This window comes from Cryptotermes secundus, unplaced genomic scaffold (assembly GCF_002891405.2).
Source record: "Cryptotermes secundus unplaced genomic scaffold, Csec_1.0 scaffold271, whole genome shotgun sequence".
Classification (NCBI taxonomy): domain Eukaryota; kingdom Metazoa; phylum Arthropoda; class Insecta; order Blattodea; family Kalotermitidae; genus Cryptotermes; species Cryptotermes secundus.
Genome location: NW_019731219.1, coordinates 755781 through 776266, shown reverse-complemented (window position 1 = coordinate 776266; position 20486 = coordinate 755781). Strand labels below are relative to the sequence as shown.

At 38.8% G+C, this 20486-nt stretch overlaps 1 protein-coding gene across 2 annotated transcripts in view; it reads right to left on the bottom strand.

Moving 5' to 3' along the window:
• The window catches only part of LOC111866432 (RNA-binding protein 26), a 53869-nt gene that overhangs the window by 5513 nt on the left and 27870 nt on the right, over positions 1 to 20486 (bottom strand). The window contains exons 8-17 of one of the 2 annotated variants that reach the window (XM_023855390.2): positions 19605 to 19925; positions 19223 to 19297; positions 16595 to 16770; positions 14199 to 14375; positions 13972 to 14106; positions 12102 to 12242; positions 8109 to 8222; positions 3362 to 3448; positions 2252 to 2407; positions 1281 to 1421 (exon numbers count right to left, since the gene is read on the bottom strand). In XM_023855390.2, the coding sequence (XP_023711158.1) occupies positions 1281 to 1421; positions 2252 to 2407; positions 3362 to 3448; positions 8109 to 8222; positions 12102 to 12242; positions 13972 to 14106; positions 14199 to 14375; positions 16595 to 16770; positions 19223 to 19297; positions 19605 to 19925 (1523 nt within the window). The remainder of the gene's footprint in view (positions 1 to 1280; positions 1422 to 2251; positions 2408 to 3361; positions 3449 to 8108; positions 8223 to 12101; positions 12243 to 13971; positions 14107 to 14198; positions 14376 to 16594; positions 16771 to 19222; positions 19298 to 19604; positions 19926 to 20486) is intronic. The other variant, XM_023855391.2, reaches the window with a different exon arrangement.

Here is a 20486-nt window from a genome sequence, read left to right as displayed (position 1 = left end):
ATGTTATATTCATTTGCGGTCTATTTACTAACTCTCCCTCGTATGTAACTTTCTAAAAGTTGTGTGTATTCCAATCCATGTGTTCAGACCTCGACACAGTGCAGTACATGAAGCATTATGGCAATTTAAACCTATTAATCCAGTTCAATACAAGCTGACAGGTTCATTCTCACATATGCATATGCAGTAAATTAAGAACAGAATGTGGTTAGTATTTGCAAGCAACAAAGAGTAAGCAGGGTTTCTGCTACTCAGCAACTCCTAATTTGCAGTCAATTGCAAGTAGAAGTTTAAGATCTTTAATTCCTTGGTTTGGATAATGCTAATGATAATAAAATGTTGAATCATTCTCCATTATTTTAAATATATCCACTATGACCACTCTAAAGAACAAGAAACACTCCTCTACTCACATTATTATGCAAATCTTAGTGCCATATTTTACATTGTGTGTGACTGGAAATTTGGGGACGGACTTATAGTTATATATTTCAGCCGCTTTGAGATATTATGAGTATCCATTAGAACAAGCATTTTTAGACATAGGTTGAGAGACATAAGGAAACAGACACATGAATATATGCACAGATAAAGAGATAAAGAGATACACATTCTCAGAGATTATTTTCCCACATTTTCTTCTCCAAAATTACAGGTACTTGAATTACACAAGTAAACACAGTCATGTCAAATGGTAGGATGATTAGTGAACAATGAACCGGAAAGGATGTGGATGCAGAAGTTGTGGCCTAATATGAGGTATGGACAGGAAAAAATAAACCATGAAAAAACCTCAGTCACAAAAACTGATGCCCCAGCCTAGATTCAAACAGGGCACCTCCTGAATACAAGTAAGAAACTTTACCACATGGGCGAACTTGCTTGGACAATGATGATTATGGTGAACTGGATGGATAACAAAGGAAGTGGTCATGGCCTGTTTCAAGATATCACACCTTTTTCCTGAAATAGCCAAGAAAACCCAGAAAAAATTTCAGAGAAATGATTCAATCAGTTATAGTGAAACCCCTATTCATGGGTCCTTTGGGGAGCAGAGGACTTGAACACTAAGCTGACAAAAATCAGAAAGGGAGGAAATTAAATAATATTATTGAACTGGGATCATTGAAAATTGTTTGTGAAATGAGGGGAAATCTTAACTCAAGGACATTACATGGGGGTTCTACTGTAGCTCCACTATCAGATCGGACACATTACTTCTAAACATATTGCTACTGCTGCTGAGTAGGATATGGTTTCAAGCAATTATATGTACTCACTTCCTCTTTGCTCTTTTTCACTGCAACTGGTGATGTCACACTCTGTTGCTTGCTGCCTATAATACTGGATGCTTTGACTGTACTGGTACCACCTTGCACAACTCCACTGGACAGGTCTTTGCGGATCTTTTCTATGCTTTCCTGTTAAACCAAAACATATTGCTTTGTACACTCTAGCATACTGTGTACAAAAAGCACTCACATGAAGTAACTAATTAAACACCGAGTCAGAAAGCTGGAATAGTGGAGCCAAAACCAGACATCTGTTGATGAGCAACGGCTAAGTAAACACTACTTTCCATTACAACAGACAGCAATGAACGAGTTGTTACCAGGTAACAAGTTGCTAAACACAAGATTCCTGACGACAGGAACAAAAAGAGGACAATGAACTGTTCAACATGTCTTCTACGTGGGCCACGTAGCAGTTATGAAAGGAGTAGAGATCCAGAATTTGAGAGGTTAGAGACTAGAGACCAGTCCGAGATTCAGAAAACAGTGAGATTCGTCAAACAAACATCGTTGAAAAGGACTTTAATGTGTGAGCTGTTATACCCCCTATACATGACAATAATAAGGAAGAAACATTAAATAAACTCACTAAGAGTAATAATTCCCTCCAAATGCCATCTTCTGAAAATGGATCTGCATGCCTCATTCATACACATGTGATATTTCAACAAATAAAGTACTACGCGAATGCAAGAACACAAACTGAAACTCGTAACTGCAGAATTGGAATCAAACCTAGAAATAAAGTAGTAAAGTAAAAGTATCCCTGTAACAGGCTGTGGAGGCCCATAGGGTTGTGAGATGTTGAGGTCACCACAATTGAAGAAATCCAATGACCTCATCCGGATTTGAACCTGCGACCTACTGGCTTGTAGCATAGTGCATCAACCAACTATGCTACTGTGTGCCCCAGGAATAAAGTAGTGTAGTACCCATATAAATCACATCATGAAACTAACCTGCAACTTTTTTATGGTTGCCATAAGAGCCTCCCGTTGCTCAGGAGCCACCCCACTGCTCTCCAGTCTCTCGATCAGCAGCTTTTGCTGTGCCAGCTGTTTATGTAGGAGGTCCTGTTTCCTTTTCCTTAAATCTGCTGTTAGCTTCAGTGCTTCCTGAATACAAAGACAAACAGAACAGAAATTAATTTTCTGACAAAATGTAGTTAGAACAAAAAGATATTTTTATGAACCAGCTTAAGTTACCTCTGAGTGATAATACTACAAACTCCCACCCTATTTATGGTTTCTTTGAGAAGTGGATTTGAACACTTACTGAGGAAAACCTTAAATGCAGGAAATCTTTAAATCAAGGAAAATTAAACAGGAATTGCACTGTACACCATGGTACATTTAGCCAACGTGGTCGTGTTTCAAGAGCGCGTTTACTGGTACCAATCCCTCTGAAACGTTGGGAATGATATGAGAAAGGTGTTCCTACTACTTAAATACAATACGTCAATGGAAAGATGTGAGACTGAAGAGATAACATCTGCAGAAGATGGCCAGAGTGGCAACCAAAAAGAGATCGGGAGGTAGCAGCCATGTAAGGTGAGAATCGTCCTAAAAACGTGGAGTAGTCACAGAGGTGGTGCTACCAACAAAGGTGGGTCAATTATATAAAAGGGTGCTGCTACAATGCTGGCCATCTTAAAGGTGGCAAAACAGCATAGGGCGGTTACAAAGAAGTGACGCACCATGGAATGATCACACAAGCAAGATCCAAAATGTGTAGGAGTCAAAGTTTCATATATAAAATACAGGTATATCTTTAAACACAGAATTTCTAAATCATGGAAAATACTTTAAATACAGGAAAACCTTAAGTATGGGTCCCTTAATTTGGCATTTCACTGCAATATGTAACCTACATTTACATTGCAAGAACTTTCTGAAATACATTCTAAAGGTAAAAGGCATGCTAAATGCCTTTTATAAACATGTAACAGACACAATAAAGCATACAACACGTTACAGCTGAAAAGAGTTATAGAAGAAAATGACAAATTTTGAACATATATATTCTGACAGGTCATCCTGATAGCACGAGTTATGACTCTCATTACATACTTTTCTTTTTTCCTCCTGCTTCTTTTTGAGTGTTTCTTTCACAGCTAAAATCTCTTGTGTCTTCTTGATAGCAGCAGCAGTAGCAGCCTGTAATAGTAAAAATATCATTTTAATGGCTCTGTAAACAAAAAAAATTAGAGCTGCTCAAAAAGTAGTAAGACTGACCTGAACCAGTTATTTCTGGGGAGGAAATCACAATACAGCAAAAAAATATGTGATGGCACCATTGGGCATATCACATTACATAGTGTTACCTACTGCTGGCATTGTAAGTAAATACTGGTAACAGGCAGACATGCTGAAATGTACAGCAGTGATTATGAGCAGTTTTATCTTCTGGGATATAAAGCTGTGTAGGCCACTGAAAGTCAACTGAAGTTTGAGGGGTGACATGTTATTTGGTTGAATTTTAATGGACTACATGGCGTTGCATCCCAGTAGATACAATTCTTCCTGCTGAAATGTGCTTATGAGAGGACAAATAAAATCAACTATGAACCAATGCTGAACAATCAGGTACTGAGTTCACCTTAAGAAAACTGTTACAGAAACATTCCACAGTATGCAAGAAATTTAGAGTGAGAACAGCATGACACATACCAGTGTTATCAACTGGCATAAAACATTTTCTGGAAGCAGTGAAACCATACTGGATCAGCAGCCAACAGGATGACATTATACCTCCCAAAATGAAGTTTCACTGAACAGTGATAATTACTGAAGAACGCCATCTTCTGGCATGTGGTGCCATGTAGATCTTGTGTGAACTGATGTTTCAGAGGAATGTATCGCCTCCATCTTAAGGTAGAAAGATCAGTGAGCGAGGAACCAGTGTGAGCAGGTGGCGATAGGTTCCTACAAGATCAACATGGTGCCACATTCCAGAAGATGGCCTCCTTCATAGCCACCGCCATGAAAACCTCAAATCTTACATAGTGATGGTTACTGTTTGGAATGCTACCACACAAATGCCCATTAATGTGCTAAGATGTTACTGACTGAATGCAGCAAGCGGTATGGAGCATCCAGCTGTTAGAAAAGACCACAGCTCTTACAGGCTCTTCATACTCTATGACTCATATCCCCTTCAAAGAAAATAGCATAAATATATATTCCTTCCTTGCCCTACTGCAACATTTTTTTTCATTACATACCTGCATGTTGTATCATTTTTAGCTTACATCCTGACACACAAAGCATAATTTCCCCTAAGTATAAATGCATTTCTTATTTTTTAAACACCAAGGATCGGCTTGCTAAATGTAACAACACGACAGTGATGCTTGTTCAGCTCACATGGTCAGTACAGTACAGTGGACTATACAGATCTGAAACATTTCACTTCAACATTTATCATAAACTTACAGCTTCATATCAAAGTGCAGTTTATTGATATATTATGTGTGATATTTTAATATAATGGCTGACACTTCTGGCTTGAAGAGAAAATTCAGCCAGGTACTAAAAAGCAAGGAGCGTCATATTATATCACATATGTCTGTCAACATAAAGCACAAAATGCTGAAAGAGAGTGAGGTGGGTTGCAAACACAACTGCTATAATAGTGTGTACCTCAAAAGCCTATATTTTGAAATTCAAATGGAAGCAGAAGCAGTCCACTAGAGAGTCCACACAACAAGCAGGAAAGGGCAAAGGCACAATTATTTTACAAAGATATTAACTTCAGTGATACTACATCAGAAATGAACCACTAATGCTGAATTCTGAATTGGCAGCCATAAGCAGTGATCCTGAACAACCCTATTTCAAAAAACTAATTCTTCGTGTTATGCTGAATGAAACAAGGGGAATAAAGAAGTTTGTACAGAAAGGAATAACACTGTATGCTGGTGTTACAAATATTTGAGATAGATTAAACAATTTATGAGTGGAAAAAAAATGAAATTCTGGGTGAATACAGGGATTGTGGTACAAAAGGTAAGGAAATGTAACATAAAACTCCCAGATAAGCTTTCCTGGTTGAACCTTCCACTGGATTAAAGACTCCTACAGCTTGGTTCCTGTTTTGCTACAGTACATGCCAGTGACAAGAACAGATTTATACAAACATAAAATTTTATTTAAAAAATGTTATGACACACGATGAAATAGATCACGACTGTTACATGAAAGGCATTTTACAGAAAAGCTGCTCCCCAACCTGCCTCAACACTCTGTAATTGTTGTTAATAATGCTTCATATCATAGCAGGAAAAAAGGAACAGTTGCCAACCAACAAATTCTGGAAGCAAAGTCAATGCCAAAGGTATATAAGCTACACCATCCTTTTATTTTACTAATGTCTTGAATCATTAGTCCAAGTCTCGCCATTAGTAATTTGTATCACACAATTCACTTCCAGCATTAACTGCCTGTTTTACTACTGCCTAGGCTGTACTCCACTAGAAGCATGCCAACTGAGCACTAGTATTTGGCAACAGTGTTGGGATAACAAAAGGGATGGATGGGAATCAGTGCACATGCAAGCTTGCACATAATGACTTAAGAGATGAAAGTACTTGCTGCCATTTCATTTCCAGGTTGTTAAAAGACAACCAAATGGAGTACCAAGTCACTGCATGTCCAGAGCTTTAAGGGATATATCAGAAGAACTCAGTAATGCATTTTTTTACATAATTAATGGTGAATCATGCTACACTACAATCCCACTACCAAACAAGGCAGCCAATGAGAAACTTCCAATCTTCCAAAAACCAGAAAAATAAAAAAATAATGAAAGTGTTATGCAGGTGATAGTGGCAGTGGTGGCGAGGAGGGTGATATCTTTTACGACCACTTAGTCATGACTATGTACCAATATACAGCACTACAACACTTCACTATCAACGGACCATAATACGCAAATGATTCATGTGCAATGCTGCAACATTTCAGATGAAAGGGCTGACTGAACAGATTAATGAATGAATGAAAAAGGAAATAAACATAGTTTTTCATTACAATTATTTATGCCAGAATGTGTCAAACACAGTTTGGTATAAAAATTATGTTATAAGAAAGATAAGTTATAAGGATGTGACAAGTATTTGAAATATATCCAAATGTGGGGCTTCTGTGATGAGCCCTACAGTACACCAAACACGAGGGTCACTTCACTAGTTGGTATGGGACATTACAAGGGTATTTTTTTATTGCTAGTGGGGTGGGACTAATCCCTTGTACTGCGGACACTTCTGGCCTATTGTACCAGCTCCAGATGATAGGTGAGGGTGATTGTGGAGCAATTGGTGGAATGAAGATTGACAGGGGAAACCGAAGTACTCGGAGAAAACCTGCCCCAGCGCCACTTTGTCCACCACAAATCCCACTTGACCAGGCACGGGATCTAACCCGGGCTGCCGCGGTGGGAAGCCAATGACTAACCGCTCAAGTTATGGCGCGGCCGATTACAAGGGTAAGTCAAAGAGTATCTGCAAAATGTTCATATGTTTTTCTGCCACTGGCCCCATGGCTGAATGTGCATATAACTGTAAACACTGAACCTCCCAGCTGTATTGGTATTTCAGACTTTCACAACGAGTGGCATCAACATGGGCCACCCTGCTTATCACATGCACCAAAGAAGAAGGAAAAAAATGCAAAAAAAATTTTTGTGGACTGAAGGTGTGGGAGGTGTGGAAATTCATAGAAGACTGTCTGCATAGTAAGGTGATGGTGTTCCGCCATGCAGTGAAGCATGCATCAGTAGACTGACATATTAAAAAAGAACTGCTGAACAAGTGCCAATGATGAAGAACAATCAGGGCACTTATCCACAGTTACTAAAGGAAATACTGAACAAGGTCACACACTACTTCTCAACAACAAGAAGGTGACTATAAAAGTGCAAAATCAAATGCAGAATTGTCACAGTTCTGCCTATGAAATCTTTTCCATAGTTTGTGCAAGGTGGGTTCCAGAACAACTCATGATATACCACAGATATACTATTTGGACATATGTAACCACTTCTTGAACCATTATGAGGAGGAAGGTGATGCTCTTTGAGCTGCACTGTCAGTGATCATGAAACATGCATCTACCATGAGCCAGACAGCAATGTCAAAGCATGGAAACATTTGACATCCCCTGCCAAAAAAAAGAGGTTCAAATCTCAGCCAACAGTGGGAGAAGTTATGCTAATGCTGTTCCCAAGATTTGCAGGGACCAAACTCTGAGCATTATCAGGAAAGGGGTGACACTAAACAGTGCGTGTTATAGTGCGAGCATGAGAAGCTGAATCTAGAAACTCAAAGTAATCACTATGACAACTGCCAAAGAAGCTGTGTTATTGGATAACAATGCCTGTCCCCATACTGCTGGCCACTGCTGACACACTTTGACATCTAATAACATTTACCATATACCCATGACCTTGTTCTGTCAGATTCTCATTAGTTTGGACCCCTCAGAGATGCTTTAGGAGGCTATTATTTTGACAGTGACAATGACTTAACAAGGTAGTGCAAACACAGCTTGCTACCATGTCAAATATATCCTTTTTTTTTTAATGGCATGCATAAGCTTGTGCAACACTCAACCTATGTATTGAAAGTAGACACAGTGTTGAAAAAAGATGCACTTGTGAGTTATGTATTGCTGTTGTGTTAATTTTAATAAATACACTGTGGACGCTTTCTAACTTACCCTTGTATGATGAATTTGGTATTGACAATAGTACGATTAATGTACCTGTACAAATCAGACAAACATTAACAAGCTTTGGTAATGCCCTTTGAAATCTTACTTGAGCTTTGGAGTTCTCTTGGATAATGGATGAACTGATGACAGGGCTCTCTTGTTTCTTCAGGGCTGTTGGTATGTACACTGTTTTTGTCAAGTTGTTGCCTGACATTATTACCTGTAATAACCATATTGTTTTTCAACAATACAGAATTTTCATATTGTCATCTTTTGAGTTATGACACTCTGCAGTCTGGTGGGCGGTTATCAAAATTTTGAAGGAACATACTACCTCCATCTGCAGGCTAGAAGATGGAAGCAGTATGTTTCTTCAAAATGTTGGTAACCACTTCACAGGCTACATGGTCTCATAATCCAGAAGACCATATGAACTTCAAATGTGTGAAAAGCTTAGATCTCATGAATACAGATTTCTTGAGTGGCTGTTAAGGGACTGCTCTGATTTAACTAACTGGAATATCTAAAGCACAATAAGGTACATGCTTTGTGGCTTGAACTGTCTAGTATCCAATTAAGGCATTCATGCTGCAGTCTATACCAAATGATTCTTAGATCTGGATATTTCTAGATGCAACATATAGTTCGCAGATGGTTCTCCGAACTTCAAGCTCTCCGTGTGTTTTTATGTGTATGTTTTACATGTATTGTGCGTGGAAGGGACAAAGAATAAAGCATGATATTAGGACCATCTGTGAGAATTCAGAATGTTTCTGTCACGGCTGCATACAAGTGTTATAAGATGCAATAAAGTGAATAAATTATTGCTAAGGAGTGGCAGAAATGATATTAATACAAAACTAGTGCCATACCAAGTGATGGCGTTATAATAAATTTGATTAATTATTTATTGCCTATTTTAACAGTGTTATCAATACCTGAGACAACAGTGTGAAATCACGTTGAAAGCAAAAATGTAAAAGTGATGGCATTAGTAACAGTGACAATCTGATCTGCGCACAAATGTACCAAAAAGCCTCTCAAGAGCTACACCACAGATCAGTCCAATAGCTGAAAATATGTTACAGCAAACTGTGAAATGCATTAATTCAGAGAACCAAATATTACAGACACAGTTTCAGGAGCATTTAAAAACCAAACAGACACTATTAATAATCTGATGAACCTACCTCTTCCACCTCAAAGACCCTTAGTGGTCTGGCATTAATGAAAACATATACTGTCAATGCATTTTGCAAGCACAGTTGAAGAAATACAAATTACAACCATAGCAGAGGATTAGAAGAGCACCCAAATACCTTCTTTCATGGCAGCTGTTCTTAAACTTTATCTTCCCTTTTGATGTCTATATTTTATTAACAATGACTCAATGAATGAAACTGTCACGACTGGCCAAAATGAGATATGCAACAGACTATATAAATCAAAACCTTCCACTTCTCTACACCTAAGAACAAAGTATTATCACAGATAGAGGCCACTGGGAAGACCAAGGTGTAGGTGGGTGGACAATATTAAAATGGATCTTAGAGAGATAGGATGGGATGTTATCGATTGGAGTGATCTGGCTCAGGATAGGGACCAGTGGAGGGCTCTTGTGAACACGGTAGTAAACCTTCGGGTTCCATAAAATGCTGGGAAATTCTTGAGTAGCTGCAGAACTGGTGGCTCCTTCAGAAGGGCTCAGCTCCATGAGTAAGTAAGTAAGTAAGTAAGATCTTAGTAAAATTTTATGGGAGATTTTCCTTTGAGCAATTCAACCTTCCAAAACGAAAACTATTTGGATTAAAATTTTGTAGTGTGTGAATCTGCAAATGGGTATTTCTGTCAGTTCAAAATTTATACCTGAAAGATGGCTGATGAATGAGATGTTCAAACACACAAAACTATGTAACTAGGTTCACATATTACATTGACAACTCTTAATGGAACCCAACACTTCTCCATGGGTTGCTTAAAGAAAGGGCTGTTGGGTGGGTTCAGATAGAAACAAATGCCACACAGTCTGAAAAAGGACAACTCACAAAAGAAAAAACCAGTAGTACATTGCAGCCATAAAAAGATGACCGTGAAGTAACAACTGAAGGCCCATTCCTCTTCTGCCCATAATACTGATATTGTTAGCAAAACGGAATGCCAACAAAAAAACAAGCTGAAATGTGTCTGAGTACAACAGAAGTATGGATGAAAGAGATAGGATGAACCAACAATTCACATCCTACCCTATAACAGGCACTATCTGATGAATAATATAAGATTTTCCTAAACTCAGACATAAAATTTTTCAAGTGCATGAGTTATACAGAACTCTAATACAGAAAGGTGTGAAATATGATGAGTTCTAATTAATGGACACTGAACAGATCCTACAATTGGAAATGGCATTTTTTATCAGGAAAGGCAGCCCTTTTGAAGAATCTTGACATGAAACTAAAGAGAGCATTTGGGGAACATTTTCCACAACAGAGTCCACCCACCCAATGAAATGCTATTCTCAAACACAGAATATCTGAAACAAATATAAAGATAATGGAAATGCATATATAACTATAATATTGCCGTAGTGCTTAAAAATACACTCCACACAATGACATTCTATAAAAGTTTTATAATGTTGCATCCCATTTGTGCATACTTATAAATGAATGGTGTATATCATCCCATAAGCTTTATTTATATAGATTTAGTCACCACATGTTTTGGTAACTAAATGACCAGCATCAGGTGGATACACACACAGAACTGTACAAATCTACAAAGTTGAAAAGAAGTTTAATTTTGTAAGAGTTACACCAAATCAGTGTTTCAAGCTAGATTCTGCCTTGAACTGGAATAAAACTCAATTCTGAAGAAATTAAAAAAAAAAAAAGAGAGAGAGCAAGAGAGATGATATTAAGTACCTAAAACAGATACAAAAAATTATATTGACAATATGTATGCATATCAACAAAGCCCAAAAAAAATGAATCCCATCTAGTCATATATATCAAAGATGTTGCACCAGGTATTAAACACAAAATCACGCCAGTTCTTATATGGAAAATAATCACCAATTAAATCTCAATTATTTGGGGGAGGGGGGACATTTTTAGTTACTTTCCATTTAATTCAGACTGGCCTGCACTCCACACTTCTATGTTAAAATAGGCTCACTGTAATTTAATGTCCTTGCTTCCGCTTACAGTCATCAATCATCCCAGTACATTTATTTTTTTTTGTGTCTTTAGTCTCAAAAACAATTTGTCAATATACCGTGCTCATTATTGTTAGGGGGGTCTATCTGAAAAGTTATTTTTATGGAATTCCTATTTCACAGGCTGTGATCTATGGGCTTCCCTGGGCAGGTTTAATTATTTCATATGTGGAATATTGGTACTGGTTCTATGCTCAAATCAGATGTAAAGAATAGAGACCTTATGAACTACAGCTCCAGTTTAAAAAAAAAGAATTTCTGCATGGTGTACACTAAGGAGCTGTATGCAACACTTATTTTGCTTGAACCGATGCATATATCGGAAACATGGCTATACAAATTTCTTTCTGCCAAGAACAGGTTTGTGCAGTAAACAGTGTCAAACAGTGTACTGATACTCCTACCACCATGTGCACACACGTAAAGACACACTCACATGAAATAAGATAAAAGGAGAGGCCACCAGATTTCCAAGCAGCAATTTTTACACCTCCATTCTTTTTCTATTAACCTCTTAACTAGTGTAACAGCATGAATGTATTTTGTGCTGTTCTTTTGTCATTCAGAATGCTAATTTAGAGATTCCTTTTATTTCTGGGCTATACAATTTAAAGAGTGTGATTAGTACCAGAAGTAATGCATGTCATGGGAATATTCTCCCTGGATATTTTTCACTATCTGGTTAATTCGATCATGTTCTCTGTAGATCAACTGTGAAATCAAATAAAGTCAGGGATACTTACCTGCTTACCTTTAAAGGAAATAAGTCCTCATCAATATCTGAATGATAGAGCCAGACAATGTCCAATGAAAATACTCTCAAGACAGTATTCAACTGGTGCCATACCTTAAACCATAAGTAATGTATGCCTCAGTTATATATACCTTCTCCACAGCTTCAGATTGGAGGGCAAGAGATGCTTTGGGCTGAAGTGTATTTAGAACTTTGCTGTTAGAAATGGGGTTTGGCACACCCAGCCGTTCCTTCACTGATGGCCGTGGAGGTGGGACATTCTCCTGTTTACCCTGCAACACATATATTTCAGGAACATTTCAGTAACATGAGTGTGCTATCTTCTGGGGTCCATCACCATGTAGTTTGCTGAAAGTTAACATGTCCCCTCCATCTTTAGTGATGAAAAGTAAGCCAAGTAAGAAACCAGCATAAAGCAGGAAGCTGCTTCGTGATGGTTTCTTTTTTGGCTTACTCCTGAACCCTGATGATGGAGCCAACATGTTCCTCTGAAATGTCAGTCAGCTTTTAATGGACTGCATGGCTTTACATATATATATATAAAACAGTACTCTTCACAGCCACTATTGTGAGAACCTCAACTCCTACACTTCATTAGTACTGTCATGTATTTAGGGGCGTGACTATAGATGGGGTATGGATTCATTCACCACTGAAACTACAATTCACCACAGTGGCCACTGTGCCTTTTCCAGCCTGATGTATCTTCATCAGCCATTCCCTGGCAGTGGTTTTTACCAGTGGAAATTCTTCAGCTTCACATGCTCAGGTTCTACATTCACAGCCTCCTATGTGGAATTCTTGCCAACCATCAACTGAACTATTGCAACATCTCTTCTCAGCTACCCTTGTAGAGCTCAAATGTCTGGTTGCCCCAATTCTCTTCTTTTTAGAACTCTTTGGCATGAACCACATAGAACCACTTTTTTTTAAACTTATTTATTCAAATTTTAAGCACAAACCTTCAATCCCCTTCAAAGTACTCTCCACTTACACTAATACACTTGTCTAATCTTTTATTCCATTTTTCAAAACATTGTCTAAATTCATCTTTTGAGATGCTCGACAGCACCTCTGTCGTTTTTTCCTTTCATGTCTTTTTCATTCGAGGAAACAAAAAAAAGTCGTACGGGGCAAGGTCGGGTGAGTATGGAGGGTGAAGAACAGGGGTCATACCATTTTTGGTCAAGAACTGTCATACAGACAGGGCTGTGTGAGCAGGGGCATTGTCATGATGGAAAAACCAGTCACCCAACTGCCACAAATCTGGCCGCTGAGCTCCAAGTCACTCCCGACAGCTCCACAATTTCTTCAATGGTCCGTCGTCGATCTTCCTTGATGATTTCACGAATTTTTTCAACATTTTCATGTGTTCGGGCCGTGGAAGGATGACCAGAACGAGGTTTGTCATCAATTGACATTTCGCCATTTTTGAAATGGGAAAACCACTCAAACACTTGAGTTTTCCCCACAGCATCGTCCTTGTACGCCGTTTTTAACATTTCAAGAGTTTCTGTTCCACTTTTCCAGAGCAAAAAGCAGAATTTCACTGCCGCACGCTGTTCACAAAAATCAGCCACTGCAAAAACGACGATCACACAAAACAGTTGTCACTATAAACTCTGCCGAAACTAGTCCTTACCTTCTGAAGCAATGGTAGTTGGCTTATCGACTCAGGAATGTTAGCTCTATGCGCTCATAGCGGCAAAACGCGGTACTACAAAAGCTCTGCCCACAAAAAAATTAGTTCGGTTTCTTTTGGGTACCCCATCGTATATCAGTATCAGAGAAATATTATAGTTCAGGCTTATATGAATCTCATCTATGTGATACAATTAACAAGTGTAATTACAAGAAGCTATTTCTTCATCTCAAAATGTACAGCTGTTCCACAAATGTCATTAGGTTACAGAAATCAGAATATTAGATGTCGCTGATCATGTTTTCCATACTGAAGTATGCTATACAACATTACTTTTTGATCATGAAAATAACAATTACCTCACTGCTGTTGTGCCAAAACACTTTAATAAATCTGTTGTTCAACACAGCCTCCGTACTCCTATATGCGGCATTTGCTTCTGCATGACTCGAAAATGTCACAAGTGCAGCCTCTGGGTCCCCTTCAAATGAAACCTGTAAGAAGACATTAACAATCCGAATTAAAAAATTTACATTCATCTCACATCACTGTTAACATCACATTAGATAGAGATCACTGTACTCACCTGAATATTCACAATCTTGCCAAATTTGGAAAAGTGATTATTGAGGTGTGTGATATTGTTCAAACCGCGGGGTACTTTCTTCAGTTCCAAAGAGCAATTGTTTGGGTTCTTGTGACGTGGTCCCAAGCGAGCAAAGTCAAAACATGGTTTCTTTGTTGGTTGTGAAGAATCTTTAGCCTGGAGAAAAAGAAAAAGCAAGAACTCATAAAGTCTAGCTTCCTACTGCACGGACTCTTATTTTTGCAAATCTTATACATCATATATGGTATAATAAAGTTATAATCCAACAGTGAACAACAATTCAGCTATGGGTTATCACTGTGACCCATGTACATATGGTAGTATGATCAAATACTAGTTAAGCCAAAATTTCTTTAATGCATGCAATTGTAAACGTGTTGCAGATTATTATCATTATCATCAGCAGCCATACTGGCAATATGATGACAGATATCTGAAAATTACATATGTCATTATGTTGCTCTCTAGAGAAACAGAAAATAACAACACTGGATTGTGGAAACTATTCTGACATATTAGCAGTACCTGCAATGTAAAATGTCCACAGTGGCATGCCATTTATTTACTTATTTATAATGTATTTAATGATCCTTTCAATAACTCAGGATTATGAAGCATGATGGTGAATAATTAAATGGAAAGGATGCGAAAGTCTGCTCAAGTACAGCCTACAAGAAGTCCATCATAATGATAATTACTTAAAGCATCATCCATTTAAAATCTTTAATATTGTCACCTAGTATGGATTGACTACAGACAGGATTTTGGATAAAACTGAAGTATTCTTGCTTCAACTGTCATCCTTATTAATACCTTTGCATGGACCGAGTAGAAAATGCAGTTTCCAACAATACCTTTATCGTTGCTTGTGTATCTGTTGCCGCAGTAATGTGTTAACTGAGCCAGTACCTTCACACAGTTCTGATATATTTGCTTATCTCACGGCTGTTGCATAATAATGGCTCTACACGTTACACTGCTCTCTCCTTAATGCTACTCAGGCATACCACCATTTCTCTTTTCTGAGAGCTGTGTTTCATGGGAAGGGCCCTGCTACATTGATGGCTATGCCTTCAAACAGGGCCCCAACATTGAACTAATGCATTTGGCTCCAATTCCTGGTTTGAGGGCCATGATTGGCTGCATAAGTGATGAATGGAGGCACCACTTCTAAGCATCATTTTCACCTGAAGCCAGTAGTACCCTTACAAGACCTTATTCAGGGTCCTGTTGACACCCAAGTGACCTCCTGATGCCTCAATTTTGTGACATTGGGTACACTTCTCTTCGCATGATCGTCACAAAAGGGTATCGGCACTGCTGTTTCCAGCCTTGATGGTGATCAGACAGGAATTGGTACTCTTTTAAGCACTGAATCTAATATGCAGTTTGTCCTTCAAGGTTGTTAAAACTCATAAGCCACGTTAACGCAGAGTGGTCAGTGTCGGTAGAATAAGTCCAGTACAACAATCTGTTACGCTGTTTTCAATTCTTGTAATAATGCACTTTTATTGTAGATATAAATGAATGACTATACTCATCCTCCAAAAATACCAAAGAGGCAGGCATCAGGATTACACTTGGCAGAAAATCTGGCAGCAGATGCAATAACTAGTATAGGCATGAAGTGAGCAATTAATTGCATGTAAGAGTTATGCACACAATGGAAGGTGAAGATAAATATAGATAAGTCAAAGATAAGAGTGCTTAAGAAAGGAGGAAAATTTAGTAGGAATGAAAAATTGAGAATGGGAAGAAAGGAAATAGAGGTAACAAATGAAAAAGATAATTCTGGTGTAACTGTGGATAGTAGTGGAAGTAACAATTAGAGGGACATCAGCACAGAATAGTACTAATGTATGTATGGCAAGGGTACCAAGAATAGAGATTAAAATATTAGAATTATGATTCAAACTGAATAATATTCATTCAGTATTAACAATGTTCACTTGGTCTGTTCTGGTGATGTGAGCAGGCTCTTGCCAGCCTCCTTCCCTTCCAGCTCACTGTCTGGTAGGTAAGATGCGCTCAAGACCCTCAAGGTTGCATAGTATACAGCCAATGGTACAGAGCTAAAATGGCAACATGCTATACCATGTTCCAAAAACATCAACCGCTGGTATCATTACCAATGCGTACTAACATTTGTGTGTGTGGTGTTGCTGTTTCTTAAAAATGTTAATGTACACTGTCCAGAGTAATTTAAGCAGGATGCTGGAGCACTGGACCAGGCCATTAAATTCTGGCACTTCAAAAGTGTAAACAGTTCCATACTTAGTACTGTACATCTATACTGATCTAAGGATTTGAGAGGAGCTTGCTTGGGCATAATAGTTTTGTATAATAATGCAGCAATAATAAAAATTGTGCTTCACCTCTGTATTTGGAGTGTAACTGTTGGTTTCAGCATGCTGTCGGTTGTGTTTGTAAGTAGTGGGGTAATTCTGAGTCTGGTCTGTCACAGGCACATTGATGAGCTCTCGCTGTGGTTGAGGATTGTACACTACTGGACGCCCAATTGCACCTCTCATCATTCCTCCTGCTCTCATACCTGTAACATCACATTCACCTTTCAGCATTGCTAAGATCAGGACTTCAAGGTGATTACAATTGTCTAACCTGTGCCTCAAAGAGAAAAGAGAAACCTATGAGCTGTTTCTGGGGAGACAGCTCAGAAAGCAATGACCTAACGGTGTTAAAAATGGCAGCACAATATTGAACTTGTTATCATAGAAACAGCAAACAGCAGTTTGAACTGAACTGATTTTCTTCTTTTGTAGTTCAGTTAATGATTCTGTCAGTAACTACACAGCATCAAATGACTGGATGATAGTGAATAATGAGCTGGAACCGATGTGAAGAGAAGCAGTCACGGCCTCATTTCAGTACTACACAGCATCAAATGACTGGATGATAGTGAATAATGAGCTGGAACCGATGTGAAGAGAAGCAGTCACGGCCTCATTTCAGTACTACACAGCATCAAATGACTGGATGATAGTGAATAATGAGCTGGAACCGATGTGAAGAGAAGCAGTCACGGCCTCATTTCAGTACTACACAGCATCAAATGACTGGATGATAGTGAATAATGAGCTGGAACCGATGTGAAGAGAAGCAGTCACGGCCTCATTTCAGTACTACACAGCATCAAATGACTGGATGATAGTGAATAATGAGCTGGAACCGATGTGAAGAGAAGCAGTCACGGCCTCATTTCAGTACTACACAGCATCAAATGACTGGATGATAGTGAATAATGAGCTGGAACCGATGTGAAGAGAAGCAGTCACGGCCTCATTTCAGGTACTACACAGCATCAAATGACTGGATGATAGTGAATAATGAGCTGGAACCGATGTGAAGAGAAGCAGTCACGGCCTCATTTCAGTACTACACAGCATCAAATGACTGGATGATAGTGAATAATGAGCTGGAACCGATGTGAAGAGAAGCAGTCACGGCCTCATTTCAGTACTACACAGCATCAAATGACTGGATGATAGTGAATAATGAGCTGGAACCGATGTGAAGAGAAGCAGTCACGGCCTCATTTCAGTACTACACAGCATCAAATGACTGGATGATAGTGAATAATGAGCTGGAACCGATGTGAAGAGAAGCAGTCACGGCCTCATTTCAGTACTACACAGCATCAAATGACTGGATGATAGTGAATAATGAGCTGGAACCGATGTGAAGAGAAGCAGTCACGGCCTCATTTCAGTACTACACAGCATCAAATGACTGGATGATAGTGAATAATGAGCTGGAACCGATGTGAAGAGAAGCAGTCACGGCCTCATTTCAGTACTACACAGCATCAAATGACTGGATGATAGTGAATAATGAGCTGGAACCGATGTGAAGAGAAGCAGTCACGGCCTCATTTCAGGTACTACACAGCATTTGTGTGAAGCAACCATGGTAGACCACAAAAAATCTGTTAGGATAATCAGTATTCCAACCAAGATTTGAACTGGGCTCATGTATTACTGTCTGAGCCAGCCTGCTCGCTAAACCTTCTCAGATCATGGTCCAATAGTGAGTAGTACTGAATTTCTGCCTTCTTTGCCTTACACTACTTGTTTTGTAGGAGAACCCAAAAGTATGACACCGATAATAGTGAAGATCACAAGGGCACAAGATCCTCAACAATTGTACTATACTCCTTGTATTGAAGTCACACAGAACATTCTAGACATCGCAGTGGCTGTGTGGGGCTACGGCTAACATACTCTTTATGCAAAATAAATAAATAAATTTTATTAGAATTGTCAAATTCAGTGTGTAAAAGGTAAAGCTGCCCCTGTAACAGGTCATGATATTTGGACATGTTACACTGAGAAGTTTGAAAATTAGAACTCTAAATATAGGAAACAGCCTTAATGACTGCCCATTTCTGCTGGCACGCTCTCGTTTCCCGACAGCTGGCCATCCCTCGTCTGCCTCTGTTGTTTCTTGGTCTCCATTTGCAACTTCTTGTCAGTTCTAGTGTGTGTTGGAAGCTGTTCATCGTGTTTCCAATGTTGGTCATAGCAATTGGTCTTTATATGCTACAATATTTTATCATTTAAAATATGCTGTCCCAATATTTAACAGAACTTTCCCATTACAAATAGAGCCAAGTGTCAAGCAAAAGTGAAACTCAGGGACCACAGTTATGATATTGTAATTGCTGGTCAAGCTGGTCACATTCATCACACATATCAAGGGTAATGACAGATGAGTATGAAGAATTCAGTGTCAGACCAAATAAAAAAAAGTTAGAAGGAACCTATCACAGTACCAATTTGTTCAGCATCATGCACTGACATGTAACTACCAAACTGAATGATCAAGGAAAAGAGAGGGTAGCCATGTTTCAACTCTATGAAATTACAAATAAAAAACAGAATTTCATTGTAATTAGAAATAAATTTCTTATGTTGAAATTTCAGTCACAATCTCAACTATAAATCACTTGCCAATAACTGTCATATTTCATTTAAGCATGTACATACCTCCTGGTCCACCACGGAATGGTGGACGTCCCCACATCATCCTTGGTTCCATGCTTGGAGCATCTGGATTGTACTCTGAAACAACACCCCCATATCAACATATAGGTGCCACACCAAACACATAAGCAAACACATTCTGAAGACTGGTTCAAAACTATATTTCATAAAAAATAATAATAAAAAAAAAAAAGCTATCCCTGTAACAGGCCATGAAGGCCCATAGGGTTGTGAGACGTTGAGGGTCCCACATTATCTAGACAATCGGCTCACAGATGGCGGTTAAAAGCAAAATTTATGTCTATTTCAGTGCTCACATATCCTTTGAAATTCATTAAAGTTTATTAGGTTTAACATCAAAATTGAAGCAATGTAAGAAACATACCCATGTTTCCTGGGTGTGGTCCCCTCATGTGAGGATGTGGCACTGGACGTGGCACATGATGAGGTGGAGGTTCTAGTGGAATTCCTTGAGTTACACCATGTTCCAATAGTCCTTCTGTCACTTCTGTTGCAGCTGATGGTTGTGAAGTACTGGGAGGATTTAGTGGAGCAGATGGTCCAGTGCTTGGAGGGGCTAATGGATGAGATGGTGGGTGGTTTGGACCAAATGCAAGCACATGGGACAATGCAACATCTTCTAAGACAACTGGATCATTTCCATGGTCATAAGGACACAAGTCACCACGCATGCAGTATCCCTTCTCTGAAACATAAATATTAATTTGCATAATGTATAACTATAGCTAAAGCAGTTAGTATTAACATGACAGTGGAATGTTTAACCCGTTGGCGTGGTTTGACGTGTATGTTTCGTCAGGTATTTAAATCGTCTGGGGGGGTTCGACGTGTATGTTTTGTCCAGCTGCACACCTATGTTATAACGCCCATAATAATTGATGGTTTTGCCGTAGATTGTTAGATTTTTCGCTGGCCTGTTGTCAGTAGTTCAGAGTATAATAATCCACGAGTTTAGCTGCGCTAAATCATTGTTACATATGCCTGTCTTTCAGCAAAGTTCCTGTTGCTCTTGGGAGAGGTTGCTCCGTTCTACTGTTCTGAAAGGCCTGTTTTGTTTCCTATGAACTTATAAACAGCAGAGACGTGATATGTTCTGTGTTTATAATATCATATTGCCCTGAGCTGGCCACACTAACACACTCAATTGGAATTCTTAGAACAGGGATGTCCAAAAATTTATTCTTGCATGATCGATTGATTTCGCACAGTATATAGCACCCAGTTCTTAGAAAAACGTCACGAATTA